Genomic DNA, 21,479 nt, shown 5'->3' with positions numbered 1-21,479 from the left:
TTTTTTAATTAATCGATTATCATTCTTGCTCCTGGTTCATTTTCTGTTAAGTGACTAACCCTTTATAGTTTGTTTTGGGTTGTTTATTCAGTATAAAACAAATGAAAACACCTTTAGAAATACTTAATATTAAATTTGTGGGTTTTTTACATTACAATTAAAGTCCAACAGTGTTTTTATTTTTCAACAAAAGCGGACCGGAAGTGCGTGTTTTATCGCAGGTATCAAAGCAGTGCTCCTGTCCAGCCCACAGAGGCTCGGATGAGGAAGTAGCTACGTGCGCTGAATAGGACCAGCCAGATAAAAGTATGTATCTCTCCATTTTAGCGTAGGAAATCATGACTGACGCTTAACACGTTGAATTATTCAATCTGTATATGAACCCGAGTGAATGAAATCAGGACAAGTGTTAGCTAACACAGTAAGGCTACAGAGCCAAGCCCATCGCGGCTGCCAGTCTTATCAGTTGTACGAAGGATGGAGCAAGCGAGCTTTTGCAATAACAAGTCTCTGAGTACAGACTAGCAGGGCCATGAGGGCTGTTTATGATGGTCTAGGCTGTGCTAGATGGGGCTAATGTTAAGCGTCTGTGTTAAGGTGTAAGGTAGTTACTGGCTTGTTTACAGACACCTGCTTTATAGCACAGTAGTTAGGCCTGTATTGAGGTTTCATCTCATTACCCAGTCAATAAAACATGACCTCATATGCCCGCCTCAGTACAGATAATGGCGTTTTGGGTCTGTCATTTATATATAATGACTGTTACTGTCATATAACACCATAAAGGGAAAATGTCACAGTTTTGATATGGATCATTTACTTGAAACAGAACTGGGCTTGTGCAAAGAAAGGATATAGCAACCAGGGTGAAACGTGTATTTCAAGTGTAGTGTGTTAACCAGTTTCGGTCTGTAACCTGGATCAGCTGGAGATTTATCTGTGTGTGTGTGTGTGTGTGTGTGTGTGTGTGTGTGCTTTGTGCACTGTAGGGTCCCCCTGGAGTCCCAGCAGCCATGAAGCTTCGACTGCACTTTGTGGTGGACCCCATGGGCTGGCTGTGCATCAGCATGGTGTTTGGAATCTGGCTCTACAACACTTTCTTTATTCCTAAACTGGTTTTACTTCCACACTACAACGAGGGACACATCCCCTGGGCCATAGTTGTTTGTAAGTATTCTTCTTCTGTGTCCACTGTAATTTTTTTGTTGACACACACAAGTCATTGGGCTTTCTGGCTCGGCCCCCGGTGTATGGCTCTCACATTTTAGGTAGAATTAAACGTTTTGTATTCTTTCAGGTTATTACATAGCATCGGCACTCTGCGTAGCGGCCCTGTTCCGAGCTTCCACAGCAGATCCCGGCCGTCTTCCTGTGGACCCCCACATACCTCACGCAGGTATGGATACGGAAAGGCCCACCTCACCACTTCTTTTAAAGCTAAATTAGCTATTATTGTTATTGTGCATGTTTAACGGTTTATCCATAAATCTTTAGATGGTCAGTATAGGAGTTTCACTTCCCACACTTTTTTTCTTCCTCATTTTACATACTTGCACCACCTTTCCTGCAGTTAGGAAAATCATATATGAGGTCATGTGAAACTGACATCAGCTAAAATACTCATGTGAGTATGTATGTAGCCCAAAGAGCAAGTATGTAGTCTTGAGTATGTAATTACTGTGTCACAATGGTAGCTACCAATACTACCAGTGATAACCAATAATTAACTGCTGATTGTTGTTTTTATGTCACAGAGCGAGAGCACTGGGAGTTGTGCAATAAGTGCAACTTAATGAGACCTAAAAGGTCCCACCATTGCAGTCGTTGTGGCCATTGTGTACGCAGAATGGACCACCACTGTCCTTGGTAAGAACATACACACACACACACACACACACACACACTCATGAAGACCTGACCATACATATCAGACACATATAGCTTTAAAAACAGTGTGGAAAAATAGAAAATTAACACATTTACACAGCCAATGGTATGCTTGTATGAAATGGCAGTGGTACAGTATGTATAGCTTATCATGGAGTATTACTACAAAGTCAAGAGACATTGTTCAGAGCCGCACACACATTTGCCAGACACATGTTGACCTGCATTTTATTAATTAATCAATTTACTTATTATAAATGTATAAATATCTTTTAATTGGCATAATAGAAAGATATTTGCACACAACACAATCTGTCTGCAGCTTCAGTCCAAGACTGATATAAAGAAAAACAATTATAAGATAATATCTTAAATCCTGTTTGTTTGTTTTTTCCTTCCAGGATCAATAACTGTGTGGGAGAAGACAACCACTGGCTCTTCCTGCAGCTCTGTTTCTACACTCAGGTCCTCAGTTTGTTCACCCTGGTGCTGGACTTCTGCCAATACTACTACTTCCAGCCCCTGACAGGACTTGACCAGGTACATCCTAGAGGAATATAAGTAAATTATATACTCAGTCAACAGAAAACGTGTTTTTAGAGCTTACAGAATACATTTGATACATGCATGTGTTTGGACTACAAGTATTTACACTGTATTTATTTACCTATCTTAAAGCGTTACGTAACAATTCAGTGTTAAATGCTTTGTTACATCCTGTAAGACTGAGCTACGGCACTGGTAGAATATAAAAGCTACTTAATTATGTACAGTCATCACATAGAGATTTAAGATGATGAAATAAGAGGATTTTACACCAAAGGGTTACCGTTCTGTTTTGCTCTACCAGGAGAAGTTTACAACACGCCATGAACTAGCACTGCTGCGGGTCTCAGCGCTCATGGGTTTGGTCATGTTTGGTGGCATGACTAGCTTGTTTTACACTCAGATGGCGGGCATCCTCTCTGTGAGTACTGACTGGAAGACTTATCTTGTTTCAAATGACATTTACTGCGGCAATTATGTTAATTGCCTTCTCTCAACAGAATGCAGCAAATATTTCCAAGCTACTTTCACTGTTTAGGGTCTTTTAAATAAGCATGGTGGTACTTATTTCCAGTATCGTTTAGCTTGTCCCATTTTGTATTTTCACAAACGATCTAGCAAGCATCGCATGAGGCTATAGGCAGAATGACATGACACATTGCACAAAAATAAAACAATCAATGCCAGTAATGCAGTGATCAATAGAAAAGAAACAAGAGAGAAAGTCCTGGGTCAGGCTGTGTGCGTGAGTGTGTATGCATGAGTTGCATTCTTAATATCTTTGGTGACATAACGGAATCATTTTTATTACAAACCAAAGTCATTTACAAGCTTTCATCAAGAACTTTGGCAGAGCTGTTATGTTAGAAACGTCTAAACTTAGAGGTGGGAAACAGCAAGATGGTATTTAGAGAAAGGTTTTCTATGGCTGGAGCTGTCTACGGGAGCAATAGATGACTCACAATAATGAGAAACAGATTTATGATGCTTGTGTTTTTGGCTGATCATTTGACTCTGTAATCAAGGGCATCATGATCCACTCATTGTATGCTTTGTCTTTCTCTTTTCTCACCCTCGTAGGATACTACAACTATTGAGAAAATGGCTACTTTCTCAAATGAAATGTGAGTCTGTTTAACTCTGTTCGTCCTAATGCCAGAAATAGTTTGCTGTTGCAGGAAAGAAATTGGTGGACATTGTGGGAAATGCACTTATTGCCTTCCCGCTGCAAGTTGCAACTACTCTCACAGCTGTGCATTCACTGTAAAGCTGGAGCCACGTAGCTTAGCTCAGCTTAAGGAGTGGAAATAGGGGGAAATAGTCAGCCTGGCTGTATCCAAAAGGTAATAAAATACTGCTACCACCTCTCACTAAAAACATGTTATATCTTGTTTGTTTAATCCATACAAAAAATCACACAAAAAAAGCACAAAAATGAGTATTTGTGGTTTTCTAGCGTTGTGTGCTGGACTGTTTATTAGCTGGGCACAGTGTTTTGTTATCACTGTGAGGTTGTCGGGCAACCAACGGAGACTCCAAAACAGAATATGATGTGTTAATTAGTGAGCTTAAGAGGTGCTTGTAGGTGGATTCTGTTACTTCTGGACAAAGCACGGCTAGCTGTTTCCCTGTTTGCACTCTTTATGCTAAGCTAAGCTAAGCTAATCGGCTGCTAACTCTAGCTACATCTTGGGCTTCATGTTTCCCAAAATGTTGAACCATTTCTTTAAAATGGTCTCATAATACAATTGTGTTTTTTTTCTTCTTCTCAGATTTGGCTCTAAGAGATCCTGGCAGTGGGCGTTAGCTGAAGTTTGTGGCACTCGCTGGAAACTCCTGTGGTTCATCCCGCTCCGAAGCAGGCAGCCACTCCAAGCCAGCCACCACTTCCGCACCCACGTGTAGGCCGGGAGCGCTACAGTACCTCCTACCTGCACAGATGGTAGGGTTGCCATGATGAAACACTGTATACACTCGTAAGAATCCATCTGCTCGCCTTCAACATCCTCTTTTGTGCTATTGGAGCTGGGCAGGAGTCTTGGTTTGTCAGTGGATACTCTAAGCTGTTTTTTTTTTTGGGTTTTTTTGCGCCTTTCTCCACAAGACCCAGACTGGCAGTAAACAGGGTCAGGAAACACCTAAGGGAGTAACAGGAAAATGTGGCTTTTTTACTCACTGTGACTGCTACTTTCGGCATTTGGAAACCACTTTAAATGGCTAATTGCATCAGAAGGATGTAAGGCTTCGCTTGAAAGCAGCTGGCGAAAGGGACCCCTCTCAGGTTACTTTAATAAAGAGCCTTCACTACTGACCTTTAATCAACTACAGACAGAACTAGGGTAACTCCAATGTGTCTATTAGAAAGGCAATTTTTTGTATAAAGTTTGTGCCTTGTTTCTTTTAACTGTGTCCTTTTTTATTTGTCATGCATGAGCAGTGTTTTTGTTTTATGTTTTCTGGTTGGTGATCTATGGAAATTTCTTGTGAAAAGTGAAGGGATGTGGGGTCAACTTCACTCATGTAAGTGGTGATCATTTAATGATTCATGAATGTTTTATTGCATTGTTTTATCTATGAAGTGATATTTTATGAAGCATGGTCACAGAACAGAGGTCATAACTTGACTACTGATATGGTATATTTTTATGGCGAAAAGCCAGCCGGGTATGAAGATGTGTTATAGCTGGCAGACAGTTAATACTCCACCACACCATATTAAAAGAAGCAAGTTTATACTATCAATCTTAGGCTGTATATCTTGTATTCAAACCTGATGTATAATCAAGTGGTTTCTCTGAGTATAAAAAACATTCCACAGCCAATTCATATCATGACCTGATCACAACCTGTTGTGAAGTCCGTATTGAAGGGGTTCGAGTGTCACATGTCATCCAAAATCACCCCGTATATCTTAAAAGAATAGCTTGTCATTTTGTGAGATACACTTTTTCGCTTTAGTCAGATGAGAAGATCGATACCAATCTCATGTCTGTACACTAAATATGAAGCTACAGCTAGCAAGTGCTTAGCTTAGCATAAAGACATAAACAACCTGTAAAACCACAGCTTTTCTTTTTTACTTTTTTGTATGGATTAAACAAACAAGATGTCACATGTTAATTATAGAGCTGTTAATAAGCCCGTTGGCTGTAGCTTTATCTTGACATGAAAAAATGTGGTACTTATTGTCTTGTCTAATTTTCGGAAAGAAGATGAATAAGTGTATTTACCAAAATATCAAACTATTCTTTTCATTAATCCGTTTAGCTTAAGTCCCGGCTGTCAACCATCACACTTGCATCGGCACAGGTGACTTTTGAACACGTCTTTCAATTCAGCACTTCTCCTGATAATATGATTTGTAATTTATACTTATAATTTTTAGTGCTGCAGCTGTTATAGTTAGGTCTTCAATGTGTCTGAACAAGTGGCTTTATAAATGCGTATCTTTACATAAAAACTAGAATTAGTCTACCTGTTGTGACATACAGCTAGTTGACACAACATTGACTGTTTATTTATGGTGGTTTTGCTGTAACACTATGTTACTGTTAGAGATTTTATTGAATTCTTTAGCAGGATACTTAAAGATAAGATGATTCAGTGCATTATAATACTAGCATAACGTGGTTGCCATTGTCTATAATACTTGGCAATCCCATAGCTAAACCTGTATGTAAACCAAGCTTGCCATGTGTGGGAAATATTACAATATTCAAGTAGTTTAAGTGCCTTTCTAGGTCTTCTTTTTACTTTCACACTACATCATCGTCATCACGGTGGTCTCCATAAAAGCCAAAGACCTGGGGAAATGTTGCAATAGTCAGCAAGCATTCAGTAAATGCATGTTTCACCAAATTTCTGAAGGTAGCGGTTTAATATTATGCACTGATTTTCACATTAGCACTCAGTCTGTTAACTGCATCAAAGGTACTCTATTTTATTTGTATCCTTTGTTTTATTCATATGTTTAATCCGGTGGTTCGCATTTGCATGAGTGTGTGTACATAACTTTGCTCAGTGGTTTTTATAACTCAGATTCAGGTTCTTGAATGTTTGTGTGAACAAGTATTATATTATCTTTGTGTTGGTAGGATAATAGGTGGGCAAATGTGTGTGACTGGTATTAAAGAACGGGGAACTACTGATAGATTACATTCACCAGTTTTTTTTTACAAATCATTTTTGAAAGCAATAAGCATTGTGTATCCGTAAAGCCATTCTTATCGTAACAACAGTAGTGAAAATTTGAATTGTTTTGTGAAGCATGTAAACTGGGTGGATGAGTTTCCCTCGTTTCTCACTAACCAGTGATTATCCGACTTAAACATCTGTCAATACTTCAGTAACCTCAGCGAGGATTAATGCTACTGTAGCTGCTGTGTATAGTTTTACAGAATATCTCCAATAAACGACCGATCAGTTTCAACACCTCAGGTCAGGAACAGAGTATCAGGCTTGAGTTCATTCGATTTAAATCGAGAGCTGCCAGAGACTAGAGGTGTGATCTTTTCAGAGAAGCTGTACTCACTCACGTCCCCTCACAGCCATTGTGGTGTCCCCCAGGGTTCTTAGTTGGGGTCTGTGCAGTTTTGTTCATTTTGTTGATTTGCATTTGGAAGTCTTTGGAATGTGTTTTATTTTGTTTAATTCAGACCTCAAACACTGGAATTGGTTACATTTTGTGAATTAAATGAATACACCATAAATATGTTATCCATTTCTTTATGCCTAGAAAGCCTATGAGAAATTGTCAATTGACCTTGTTAGAAAACTGTATTAATTGTGTTTATAGATAATATCATATAGGTATTCATATTCTAATAAATTAGAGTCTGGATATGTTTGAGCTGATTCTTTTCTCCTTTTTAGCAACCAACATTTTGCCTGCAGCTGAAGCTTTTATTTTTTATTTTTTTATCGAAATAAGGAGGGAAATTAGTATCGCACAGTATGTCAGTTTTTTCAGAAACAGAATTTATGAAATGGATATCTTGGCTATGTGACTAGCTTGGAAGGAGCAGTAGACCTTTTAGCTTGCTTAGCCACCATACCTATCTCTGGAACACCAAAAATGACTCGATGTAGTCGGTCAATGTGTTGCTAGCTGACTGAACTAATAAAACACTGGTGTCGAAACACACTAGACCTTTTGAAACACACAGCAGCAGCTAGCTACCTAGCTGAAACTATAAAACTACACCCGCCAGTGCAGAAAGCATGTAGCGTTAATACTGCACTGGATACTGCTGTAGCATCACTGTATGGTCTCTTGTAACAGCAGCTGAAGCATATTAGCCAAATAGCTAACACTAACAAAGTTACAGTCGCTAACTAAGCTAACCCCACTTAGAAGTTTACAGATATAGATTCTTTCTTCATATCATTCATCGTCAAGTGCGTGTCTATTTTCCTAATTAAGGAAATAAGTCTACTTTTGTCAGTTCTCATCCAAAAGCTGTCCAAATGAGCAAAGATGCTCTTTTATGTCTTGGGAGCTACATATGACAACTCTGGGTGAGAAGGACATTAGCTACTTATGAAGAGCAATGTCTAAATAGAAGTAGGAGCGTATTCAAAGACTGCAGACAAATTGTTTCTCTTTGACTTTTAAGTGATGTAATCAGCCGTAAAATGCCGTAATGTGATGACACGGAGGCCCACAAGATTGAATTTAGTGAATACCTACAGGACAGTATACAGTGGCATTTGAATAGCCATTTTGCAGTTGTCTCCAACCAAATGGTCATTGTCCTGAACAGTTCTTAAGTCCCAGTGAGGCGTGTGTAATGTGTGCATGAGCCGTGAACATAAGCTATATGGTTACATGTTTTAAACATACACCAAACACACACCCAGACACACACACATACACATTGTATTGCCCTCAGCAACCCCAGCCAACCTGGTCTTGACCAACCAAATCCTTTATTTGTCCACAGTCTCAACAGGGTCATCCTAGACTGAAGTGGAAGATGAGGATCAGAATAGCTTTTAAATGTCACAATTTTCTCAGTATTAGTTTGATTGATTGATAATTTGTAGACTAAGGCATATTAATAAAGCTATAAATCCATACAGTTACATTTACAGGGTTCTTATATGTTTTCATGTCACATGCCGCCAAAATAAGTACACTTAATAGAAAAAGTAAAATACATTTAACTATGCTTTTATTAGAATAATAATTTACACTATTGGTGAAATAAAAAATATTGAAAAAAAATTCAGAGACACTGTCAATTCCCTAAAGGACACCTTATGATACAACACTTTGAGCACCCCTAAAATACACCGTCTGGGTTGAATATCACAAATCATACCCGTCCTCAATTACCTAATGTTCTGCCATCTCTCTTACTATGGCTGATGATGCTTGATCTTGATGGAGGTACTCTATTTGAAGATAGTGAATTAGTACAGATACATTAAAAAAACATACATTAATATGGTCTTGGAATAAATTCTACTTGTGTTGTTTTTTTTAACTGATATACAAACCAGTTTTGTAATAAAATATATGAAAACAGACACACCCGTATGTTTTAATGGGCCTGAAGTAAAATTTAATTTAATTTAATTTGTTTTCAGTTCATGCTTTGGGATAGTAACATTTAAGGAGCCTGCAGCAGCCTGGGTTCAATGTGCTCTTAATCTCTGGCAATGGTTGGTCAACTGGACTAATTAAATAAGTGGCCACCTGCTACTTTTACAGTCTATGACATCTGGCTGAACAAAAGAAATAATTAGCCACATGCTTGATAAACATAAACTATGCTTGGAACAGTTATGTCTCAGAAACAAGGCTGTTTACCTGTCTAGGATTGGAGTTAGTGGCTTGGCGTGTTCTGCTGCCATTTTGCCAAGCCTAGACAAGGATTAAGTCTAGGAGATGGAAGATAAATTTATTATCGGATCACTAGTTATGGGTAGCAAGATCATTTTTTGATTTTTATCCATATGGGCCATATATCCTATATGACTCCATAATTAGGGCCAACCCTAACACCAGTTATGTTTTGCGTAGCTGATTTTTTGATGTAGTGTTTCAACAGAGATCCCACATATCTGACAAGCATAGTTGGTGTTGGTGTTTGTTATCATTTAGGAAACGTCCAGTTGTCTGTACCCATAAAATGGCACATAAAACAATCCAATCAGCATTTTAAATACAAGTAAAATTTCTCACTGATTCTCTGATTGATAGTAAGAAATCAATTTAGTCTTTTCTTTCACTATCAATGAAAGCATAATTAGATTTTTTAGACTTCAGCGAGTCATGTGGGTGGGTTGCCAGTGGCAGGTGTCTGCAACGTTCCTCCATTTTCAGTTCCACGGCTGAACTTCCTGAACATGGAGGTATTGATTGGCCTATTGATTTTCAAATAAGCTCTCATTGTAGAAAGTAGAAATCCAATTAAAAGTTGAACTTGAAACAGTTAATCCACTCAAGACGATGAAATGTATCGATTTTACCCTTAAAATCAATAAGGTGCATGCGGCTCTCTCACGCGGCCTCGGCCCTGGACATTTTCCTTTCTGTAGAAGAATGAAGGGGTGCAGTTTAGGGCTGCTGAATAATGTGTCAGAAATGTTGTTTTATTATCTGTTAAACAATATTTCGATTGAAACTATGTTAACCCTTGTGCGTTTTCTTGACTTTACTTCCTCGTTGTTTGGACCCTGCTGCTGTATGCTCTGTGTGTAGTAATACTAATAGTAACTACCAAACCAACCATTGTTTTCTTCAAACATACTTTTTTTCTCCTGACCTTATTAAAATCCAATGTGTATACAAATGCTAAAACTTATAAAACTCCAACAAGAGAGATTCAAATAGACTTATTTGGGATTTTTAAGAGATAATGTTGTGTAAAAGTACTGTCAATACCAATCACAGATATCCATACATTATATTTAACCATGTTTTATTCTTTAATCTCCTAAAAAAAAGTAAAGCATTATTTTCTGTAGCAGACCTTGAAACATCAGTTCCCAATGAATTTTGAGAAAGCCACCATCAAGGTGATAAAACAATGTTAGGTATGTTTTCAGAGCTGTTAAAGAGGACCCAGGGTCATAAGCTACTTTTTGAAATGCTAATAATGTGTTCATTAAGGAATAAAATGTAACATATAAACTGTCCGGAAAAATGATGAAAATAATAATAATATAGACTTACTAAGTTTCCTTTCGATAATATAAGCCAAGGTGCAGAATGAGACCTTACATTTGTAGTCTTTCATCCTTGAAAGTCATTTTCATTTGATTTTCTAAGCTGACATTTGCCTTCCACGATGACTGCTGAGTGTCTTTTTGTTCTTTGTGTTTAAGAGCCAATTAAATTGGCCAGCTACTAATTATGCTCATAATTAGTGCTTCATTAAAGTCAGGTGCATTGAAAAGGTCAGCTGTGAACAGGTACTTATTAAAAGCAGCCTTACAGATAGAGCATGTTGTCTATATTGCAGGTGACTAATTAGAGTGGTTAAGTCCTACTTCATTTCCACCATATTTCTATTTTTAGGCTATTTACAATTCATTTTAAATTGTATTTTGTGAGATTAAACCCGAAGTGCTTAAATATATGTTTGATAACTTATGACTTGGGTGTATATGTGCCGGAAACTACAATATATTCTACAATACAGTCATTTCCAAGCATTAGCCCTGTTATTTCATCTATTTGTCGTAACTAATGCTAAGTTACTGTTGCTAAGTCCACCCACCATCCCCGTGGGGAAATCCAGCTGCCACCGAGCGGCCTCAGCGAGGAGGATTGGAATGTGGCAGGAGAGAAAAGGTCTTTTCAACTGGCATTCAGATAACATTTACATGGACACGCCAAGCGTCTTAATTCGTGGATCAAAATACAGTTGTGTTCCAATAAAGCCTCTGACACTGCGGGGAAACTGAATGCAACAGGTCACTCCATGACTACTTGATCTTCATGACTGCGTTATAGGTATGGGACCTGTCAAGATCTTGGTATTTTGACACCTCTTATTATTTTAAATGATCTTTAGCTCACTGCCACACCGTGATATCAAGCCCAGCAATTTCCCAGCACTGGCAGGTTCTTCCTCACACAAAAACAACGTTGATGAGGTTAAAACTGACAGTCCAAATGTCAGCACTGACTCACAGTCGGCTTACTTCTGACTCTGGCTGGGTTATATTACAAAAGGATGATGCCCCTGCTCTCAACCACACCCAAATTAAAATGTTTGGTGTCGGAAAATTCAATTTTCAGATGATTACATTACATTTTTCAACAGAAAACTCTACTTCTTTTATATTTAGTTTCTTCCTTTAAAGTCCATCAAATCTATTTAAATGACCATATTATTTTGCAGCTTTTGCATCATACCCGTTTCCAATAATTCGTCAAGATGTCATTTGTGACTTCCAGCACATTGTAATAGAGGGGAGGGTGAAGGGGGAGGAGGTCGATGTAGGAGGGGGGGGTTGCAGGGTCATGGTTCTTGTAATTACCACAGTCAGGTTCAAGTCACTGGTCAAGTTGTTGCTTGATTTTTTTTTTCTTCTCTTCTCCCATAATGCAACGTTGTCAAGGACTGGCCTAAATGTGGCACAGCATGCCTCCACTGCTGCCCCTTTGATTAGGTGTCTCGTCTTCCACCGGGCTGCGTCCGATGAGAGCCGGCAGCACAGTGATGGCTGGGAAACTGACAGAGAGGTCCATTAAATGGCAGCTTTGTTATGACATGTCAGCCAGGACGTGGTGGATGGTAAGTGGAGCTCTTTTGTCTTGACTTCTTTGTCTTAAATAACCTAAATTAAGAACATCACTATGAAGCAAAATCACATTTAAGAAGACAATGATTTCATGTAACACCCTGTCTCAAATGTTATGTTGCCACAATTGCAGACTTCTGACCTTGTTTGGGGAAATATGTCTGTAAAAATCTGTCTAGTCTCCGACTGCAGCCCTGTTTTACCCACTCAAATATCATCTTAGCCTCTTAAATTCAAATTTGACTCACATTTTCACATTCTCTAATTAGTTTGTCACTATGCTAGGTGCTTTGAACTAAGGTTATTTTTTCCAGCTTTTATTTAAAACATCGGTTAAGAGCATCCTTGGCACAAGGATTCATATCTGAATTAATGTGATCCTCAAGGCCAGCAGTTGTGAGTGTGTGCACTAAACTGTTTTCAACCCAGTTCTACTTCAGTTGGAATGCAATGGATCAAGGATTTTAAAGGCGAGGAGTGAACCATATGAGCTTTAAAGAATTGTTTTATTTATTGTAGAGATGAATAAATAAAGGAACTATTTACCCTCCCTGCAGTGTAAGAGCGCTCCTGAAGTGCACCTCTCTGTGCACCCTCTGCAGTGTTAATTTGATAGTGTCAGACAAAGAGCCCTTGTCCAACCCGCGCCTTTCCCATGCTGAAGAGACAACGCAGGCTGACATTTCTTTCTGAATATTTATTTACTTGTCTGACTACAGGCAAGCTTTTATTGTGCTCCATCACCAGGGTTTAAGTTGAGGTTTGTTTGTCTGTCCTGATGAATCCAAGCAGAGAGAATTGACCCTTTCAGCTCAAGACATGCTCTGTGTTGCTCTGTTTTTTCCTGTTTTCAGTTATGTTAGTATATACGTGAATTAATTTTATTTTAGTGATATACATGTATCAAATGACCATTTTGCTCTTCCTACTGCAACATTTTATTATTTATCTGATGCTGTTTTAAAGAAAAAAACTTTATTTAAATTAAAATACAATGACCTCTTCTTCACCTCTTTACATAAAGAAAGAGCCTTAGTGCTTTCAAGAACTTTCAAGGGATTTTAAGAGCAGTTTCAGCAAGCGGGGACAGAACATGATGTGAACTATGTCATGGTCAGAAATGGCATTTAATTAAAAGTTTATATTAAAGGATTTACCAGCTGACATGCTGTATTGTCATGAAAAGTAACTTACAGCTGTTACAAAAGGCCCATAGGAAATGGGGCAACTGGTAGGAAATGGCATTGGTAAAGTCTGATCACACAGTGAAGTACCACTTCTCTTGACTTAACAACCTTAACGGACAAAGGCAACTGTATTCACATATTTACATCATTGTTTGGTGTAGCCTTGTAGTATTACTGTATATATGGTTATCTTTACATTAGCTTAGTAGCTTTATTGGATACCACATCAAAACATGTGAAATTTGAAATCAAAAGTATATTTTGTACTCTCTGATCTGCTTTGGTTAATTAAGTTAAGCATATTGAAAAAAATACTAGATTACAACCAGATGACACAGGTGATCACTACAGTAACAGCACTGGTATATTGCCACCTAATGGTATAAAAAAGACACTAGCATTGTGCCTTCTGGCTCATGTCTTACTGGGACACTTGAAGGCATTTGAATTGATTGCTTATTAGTAACACCTGATATTAATTTTATCCAAAGGTGTTTGTATTTTCATTTTTGGCTAGGAAGTGTAAAAAGAAATCTCTTTTTATCATATATATTGATATATTCTGATCACATTAAGAATTGTGTCTGTTTCATTTAGCCTAATGGCACTAGACAAATGTCCTGTATGCTTATGTACAACTTGTGTTATACATTTCTTAAATTTAAAAAAAAATATCCCTACCTTTTAAAATTACAGTCACGGGATTCCAGTTTTAATTCTCCAGTGGGTGCCAATAAAGCAACTAGCAATTGTGTTTGTGGCCACATGGGGGCGGTAGGTCCATATGTAGAGGGATGAATCTGTGGAGGCTCATGTCATGTGCACCAGCAGACTGGCATGATATAATACTTGATAAATAGAGGCAGAGAGAGAGTATGGAGCCAGGGTATGTCATAATGATGGAAAATGAGCAAAATCTAAAAACAAAACATTTTTGGAAAAAATACTTTATAATATGAGTATACAGCAAGGCATTGCAGAATGTATCGAGTGTGCTTGAAATTTCCATTTAGTGATGGTGGTCTAAAGGAGTGTTTTAAAGCTTTATTCCAAGGATGCCACAGTGTGAATGAACACACCAACACTATCAGACTGAACTTAGCCTTGAAACAATCAGCAATTTATTGCCATTTCTACCACAACTGAATGCTCTCAGCTTAATTGTTTTTAGAAGTGAATCACACCTGATCACCGGGTGTGTGATGTAGATACTGGACCCACATGACAACTCTGAATAGTGTGTTAATGTCTTGATAACAATGATGAGTGAGCAGTAAAAATCTATTGTCAGACTACCCATTCAAGTCATACAATCACATTGCCCTGCTGTGATTATGCTGGCATCCAGTGAATGATTAAACATTACAAGGTTACCCTTTTTAAAACCGCACATGAGTCAACTGTTCTGGAAACACCCACCATTACTACTACACTAACACTGTAACTGTTACTATTATAACACTGCTTACTGCTGGTATCAGTAATATTATTATTACACCACTGCTGTTCTTCTTAATGAGCACCATAGCACTGATGCATGAGAATACTATTATATTATGATTACTTACTGCATAATAGTAGTGTGTGGAGGATGTATATAGACACTGGTAGTGGTTTACTAATGCTACTATTCCCATTATAGCTACTACTACTACTAATAATAATGATGATAATAATAATGTCTTTTGAAGCAGTAATTACTGCAGTGTAGTGATTTCCACCATCAGTCATTGACCGCATCGCTATACAGTCCGACTGTCCAGCAGCAGCTCTGTCCAGTCCCGCACAGCACGTCAGAGGAGCGGAAGTGAGGGGCCCAGGGTAGAGAGTCCCGGGGCCACTGCTTCTGGCCAATGAGAGGCAAGAATGAAAACACTAACTACGCTGTGTCAAGCTGCAAAGATACAACTGGATGGTCACCGGGAAATGGGGTGGTTTTGCTTTCAAAATAAGAGCCAGACTTTGTCAGGTTTTCAGGTTAAAAACTGTTATTACCGCCTTTAATTCACAGTTTTATAGCTACTGTAAGCTTATAGTTTATTGTAGCTTAGTGGAAGAGAGGAGATTTAAGCTGTCCATTGGAGACATTTAGCTGTCCCCATTTTTAGTGATTTTAAGGTTTCCAGATCGACAAAAGGTTCACTCTTTTATGTATACTTTAAGGTATTTATTTTATTTCATGAAAACTTTTTTTTTTATATACACGATTTACATTGGACAGTGGCATGCTTTTATACAGAGCCATTCAAAATATAGAGGAATATATGTGTCAACCCCAGACTGATTAAACATAATTTCCACGTTAATTGGCTTTGTATGAACGTTTCACATGAAAAGGCCAATTTGTTTACAAGAAAAATTGCACAGGCCGAATCTCTAAATGAGGGCTTTATTTGGAAAAGTCGTACCGGAAATCGTCTTGGTCAAATTATATCCGACTTGACAGCTACTGCCGAGAGCCGGAGGGTGTCAGGCAGTCAGACAGTGAAAGTGAAGGCGGAGACCAACCCAGTGCCGAAAACTCAGCCTCTTCTGGATCGCGTTCAACTTCACTGAACAACCCCAAAAAACCGATCCAAGAAAGTAAGACTTGAAGAGGAAGGAAGACAGGAAAAAAAAAGAGAAAAAAACGCGAGGTGCTCCAAACTTCTGTTCACCGCTATCTGCAAAGAATTGTCTTCCGGTGTTGACTTTTTTTTTGCGAGCACTGCAAGAGAAAGCCCTCCAAAGCACAAAGTTGAACGTGAGAAATGTGAAGCTACCGGCTTGTGTGTTTCAACCAGGCTCCAGGATTCCCTATTAATCCATGCAGTACAGTGCAATGGTACGTGAACATGGATTATTATTGTTTTCAAATGTTGTGATAGCGGTATTGATACCATTTGTGATACAATATATATATATATATATATATATATATATATATATATATATATATATATATGTAATTCTGTCCTCGTGACGATTGAGAAATGTGGAGAAGTGGGTTAACTTTAACACGGGACCAAAACACTGGCACGGTCGGGCCAAAAATTGTACTAAACTTGGCACAGACTCTCCGACAGCCTATGTTAACATCCCATTCCCCTTAATTTGGCAAATGAACTCTTGTGTGGACCGCTGACAGCTCTGTAGGACACACAGACACACACATTGCATCCACAAAGTAACAATGTTTAACTTCCAGTCCTTTCGGCATCAGTGCTACAATGTTACGACACACACACACCTAGCATAGCTGTGAGGGTTCAAACACTTTATTATTATAAAAAGGTGTTCAGGTAGAGCAGGTTTTGGCATTTGAAATAATAAAATTTAAAACAAAATTCCCCTCTATAAACTAATTGTACCAAAATGTCAAGTTAGGTGCCTTTTTTTTTTTTTTACCTGCCGTGCTAATTCTGCTGTAAACAATAAAATTAAGCTAATTATTATCTTCAGTGGAGGCTCCTCGCGCTTCATTAAAAAGCCTAACATTTACATTAAATGTGGCTTATCTTCTACATGTTTTACTATTTATCGTATTGTGGTTTATTTCAGGAACTTTTTAAAACAAATTTAAGGCGAATGAACTGCTACAATGTGACTGACAAACTAAAAAAAAACAAAAAACGAGCTAAAGTTTGACTGTGAAGACACAGACACCGCGTTGAAGGACTCGAGTAAGCGCCTGTTGTTGACACGGAGCTCGAGGGGGGGTAAAGGGTGCCAGAGCTGCGGAGGGAAATGTTCCTTTTCCGCCTCTATGTGACCGAGGCTGTGGTCCAAAGTCCCCGAAGCTAATAAATAAAATAAAAAAACAGAAGCCTGCCGGAGTGAGGGGCTAAATGAATTGTGCGCTGTGTTTTCAGATAGCCGAGGAGGAGAAGAAGGTGCTGGATGGTGGATAGGGGCTGTGTGTTTGGAGCAGGAGGAGGAGGAGGAGGAGGATGTGACTGTGTAATTACGTGGGTGAAAAAAAAAAAAAAAAAAAAAGTTGGGTCTGATTTGCTGGAATCGCGCAGGACCGAAGGTGCACCGGTCGATTTCATATCAAGTTTGGTTAAAGCAGGGGTGAACATCACACACCCGGCGCCCCTACTGAAGCTCCCCACAATGCTTTTATGAACGACATATCAGAGCACCGAGAGAGAGACGCGCACAGAGCCCATGTAGTAGAGGAGTACACGCACCGGCTCCACGAGTACAATCTGCAAGCGCTCACACCGTGCGTGTCAACTTTAAATTATTATTATTATTTACTCCGCGGACCCGACCGTCTTTGGATCGCATAAAATTCATGGATGTTCTTGGATAATCTATCAGTGTTTTACGCGGATAGCTGCTCCACAGTCTCGCACGGTGCACGTCGGTCCAGGAATGGCGCGATAAAGTGATCCGAGGAATCAGTCCAAGTACATTCACTTTTTTTTTTTTTTTTGTGTAGCCGTCTCGTCATGTATTCTCCAATTTGTCTCACTCAGGTATTTGTGTCTTTTTATTTTTAATATACATTTACTCGCTGTGATTTGTACATTTCTAATAAAAAATGGTTTCAGACAGTGGCCGATTGGGGGGTGGGGGGGGATTGGAAGTTGTGTTGCATGCGGGTCAGGGTTGTGCAGTTTCAGCTCTGCTTGGGAAGCACTTTTGTAATTTACAACAACAATAATGTTTTGCCTTATAGGTAAAAAATATAGCGCCGGAAAAATTGTAAAGTTGTCAAGCCGAAATGAACGGTTTGTGCCACAATTGTGGTGATTTTTTTTTTTTTACTTTCGAGAATCCAGGAGTCCAACGACAGTTCTGTAACGAAAAATCATTTAATAGTCCCGCAGGCGCTTAAAAAGTCACAAAAGTGCTAATCTTTATGCGTTCTTTGTGTGCGTAAAGTAGTGCGTAAAGATGATTTTTAGGATAACAACCCAAGACTGTCATCTTGATATTCCCTGTGTAATTGGTGCAGGTATGCTCGTTTTTTCTCTCAGGTTTAATTATTTGCGTCCTCCAATAACCTCTCTCTCTCTCTCTCTCTCTCCACACACACACACACACACACACACACACACACACCTACCAGCCTTGCTTGAGCCGTGTTTATGTATTTTTTCCACGTGTATATTTTTATTTAGAGTAAAACCCCTATACTTTGGGGAAGTGAAGTTGGAAGAAGATAAAGCCACTTTCACTGTAGGAAGATCAAACGCATGATAAGGTTGATTCAGCGGTTGGACAGAGTAGCTGACTGTTTTGGCTGACTCAGTTTTACTGTTTATATTTTACTTGGCATAAGTAAGTGATTGACTGAGATGTGGTTTAGTTTGTACTTAAGAGGATTGTGCTTTTATGGCCCCAGCTGAAGTGCACTGCATAGGCCCTGGCCAAGTCATTTATCTTTACAGGATTTTGGCTTTACCCTGGTTGAAAAAATTTTTTACGGAATATTTAAAGTGTTTTTCAACAGGAAACGAGAAGTGAAAAGGATTTCAGAAAGCACATTTACTAGCATTTACTGCTTATGTTTGTCAGTTTAATTGGCAGGATTATAGAGAGGACATGACATTTAAAGGAGTTCTGAATGTATTTCATTTATTTTTTACCTCTCTAAAAGACTATGAATATGTAAAGCATCCATAGTATTCATTATTAAATATAACACATTTGAAAAAAAGAGTCTGAGAGAGGATAAAATGTTTATTCACGCTGTATAATACGTTATTAGAATTTGACATTACTGTGCTGGAGCAGAGTTTTATAAGTGCAGACCAGGAACGTGGCTTCTCAGAGGAGGACCAGCGGCAGGCACACACAGATAGGGAGTGGATTTCTGTGGTTTCCTATAGACCGCAAAAGAGAACAATATGTGGTTTAACTTTTCAAAAGCCCACTCAAAAAGAGGGCTGCTTATGCTTATTAAATTTGACATTTTAATGACCTAAAACAAAGATAAGTTAATGTTTCCACTCGTCACTCGCAGTTCCTTTAATTTCTGATGACTTCTAAATCATCCACACCATCCTGTACATTCCTTCACCTACAGAGAACAAGCATTAAGAGGTTATTAGAATTTGCCCGTAGGTCAGAGAAGTGCTGGGTTGCTGTAGAAATGTTGGTGTTTAGCTTTTTTTTTTTGTTGTTTTGTTTTATTTTTATTGACACACATTTGTGGTAATTTCTCACTTTAGAAATTAAAGACAGTGTGGCAAGAAGTGTACTGCGGCATAATGCAGAGTACAACATAATGTAAATATGAAAAAGTAAAATGACTGTATTTCTCTAAATATTTCTTCTAAAATGTATGTGATAATTTATGAAAAAAAGAAGGCTCAGCATTGCATGTTTCATTTAAAAATTAAATATATTAAAGGAGAGATGGAAAATTTTAAAAGCAGGCCAGGATTTTAATATCACGGTTATTGGAATGAAGCTGGGCGACTGTCATTGTGTGTGTGTCAACCTCAACACTTAAAATGATTTGGCACAAACTTCGTATTAAGTCCTATCTCAACCTTTTCAAATACCACTCACACAATTGCTTCGTTTGACATGCCGCCTTGCTCCTCTGCTCGTGTCTTTATTGCATTTTGAGCATACAGCCTGTGTATGAGGCTGTTTGTGGAGCGGCAATCTCCTCAACTTCCTATTTTTGTGACTGCACCCCACTTGGCCCTCTGGCTTATCCTCCATCCTTCGTGAACATGGGATAAGTTCACGTTGGAATGTGAATAGTTTGATAAGAGAAATGCATCCGTGAGGGGCGCATGCTCCCTGTGGCAGCAGCAAGCACAGGAGTCCTGCTCAGAGCATGCTCTGGAAATGAGAGCAGAGAAGCGAATGCATTCAGTCACTGGGCTTGGTGCTATTGTAGTGCTGGCAGTTGATATAAACAGTGGAATGTCCTTGTCATACCTGCGGTATGCCCAGAGACATCTAGGATGGTAAAGCCAGTGTTGCTCTGTTTAGAGAAACTTCTCGACTTAAAGCTGTTGAAACTGCCAATAAGATATTATGTGACTGATTATGAGGAATTGTTTATTTGTGGTCTGACTTCCCTTCTGCCTCAGATTAGTAGCTGACTAAACCCATATTTCTTCTCCATGTTTGATGACATGAGTTTCTGATTATATTTCTCTCCTCTCTTCCCTCTCCTCAATGTGTCCCTTGGATGCTCCAGGATGAATTTCATCCCTTCATCGAGGCACTTCTCCCTCACGTCCGTGCCATTGCCTACACGTGGTTCAACCTCCAGGCCAGAAAACGCAAGTACTTCAAGAAGCACGAGAAGCGGATGTCCAAGGATGAGGAGCGCGCGGTGAAGGATGAGCTTCTGAGCGAGAAGCCCGAGGTTAAGCAAAAATGGGCATCCAGGCTGCTGGCCAAGCTGCGTAAGGACATTCGGCAGGAGTACCGGGAGGACTTTGTCCTCAGCGTGACGGGCAAGAAGCACCCGTGCTGTGTGCTATCCAACCCGGACCAGAAGGGCAAGATCCGCCGGATCGACTGTTTGCGACAGGCTGACAAAGTTTGGCGTCTGGACCTGGTGATGGTCATCCTCTTCAAAGGCATCCCCCTGGAAAGTACAGATGGGGAACGCCTTGTCAAGTCTCCACATTGCACCAACCCAGCACTTTGTGTCCAGCCACACCACATAACAGTATCGGTCAAGGAGCTGGACTTGTTTCTAGCATACTATGTCCAGGACCAAGGTAGGTTCAAACTCATAATGTGTGTGTGTGTGTGTGTGTGTGTGTGTGTGTGTGTGTGTGTGTGAGCTAACGCGCATGTGTGAATGATGGCCTGGTAAGGTCATGGGTCACATTTGATACTTTTTGGCAGTCTTGCTGAGACTACATTCGCCAGACAAATAAACATAAGAAACTTTATCCTCAGTACAGTATTTATGCTGCACAAATTTGTATATGGTTCAAGTGTGGCGCAATACTACAGAAAAAGACACTCTGTTCTCATTATTAAATGTAGAACATGTTCTGAATGTGTCTTTGCTCTGCTGTACTCCAGCAGCAGCTTGTACTCGTGTTCAGTAATTATTCAGTTACTATAATTTGGACAGGGTATGTATTATCCTGTACACACACAGACACACAGGCTTGTACAATTGCA

At 39.2% G+C, this 21,479-nt stretch overlaps 2 protein-coding genes across 9 annotated transcripts in view; both read left to right on the top strand.

Annotated features, from left to right (window-relative positions):
• Positions 1-216: 216 nt before the first annotated feature.
• Positions 217-7,273, top strand: zdhhc21 (zinc finger DHHC-type palmitoyltransferase 21). Its single transcript, XM_051429122.1, has 8 exons — positions 217-306; positions 990-1,167; positions 1,298-1,396; positions 1,755-1,866; positions 2,289-2,427; positions 2,738-2,854; positions 3,514-3,557; positions 4,206-7,273. The coding sequence occupies exons 2-8, from the start codon at positions 1,014-1,016 to the stop codon at positions 4,336-4,338; spliced, it is 798 nt and encodes a 265-aa protein (XP_051285082.1). The 5' UTR covers positions 217-306; positions 990-1,013; the 3' UTR covers positions 4,339-7,273.
• Positions 7,274-15,852: 8,579 nt separating this feature from the next.
• The window catches only part of LOC127379477 (nuclear factor 1 B-type), a 68,206-nt gene continuing 62,579 nt past the window's right edge, over positions 15,853-21,479 (top strand). For 4 of the 8 annotated variants that reach the window (XM_051429110.1, XM_051429105.1, XM_051429111.1 and 1 more), the window contains exons 1-2: positions 17,342-17,842; positions 20,533-21,064. In XM_051429110.1, coding sequence (XP_051285070.1) covers positions 17,816-17,842; positions 20,533-21,064 — 559 coding nt within the window. In that variant the 5' untranslated portion in view covers positions 17,342-17,815. Of the gene's footprint in view, positions 16,204-17,340; positions 17,843-20,532; positions 21,065-21,479 lie in introns of those variants that run through there. The other 4 variants (XM_051429108.1, XM_051429107.1, XM_051429109.1 and 1 more) reach the window with 3 other exon arrangements.

The sequence above is a fragment of the Dicentrarchus labrax genome, unplaced genomic scaffold (genome assembly GCF_905237075.1).
Source record: "Dicentrarchus labrax unplaced genomic scaffold, dlabrax2021, whole genome shotgun sequence".
NCBI classification, from domain to species: Eukaryota; Metazoa; Chordata; class Actinopteri; family Moronidae; genus Dicentrarchus; species Dicentrarchus labrax.
This window is presented reverse-complemented; position numbering and strand designations above follow the sequence as displayed.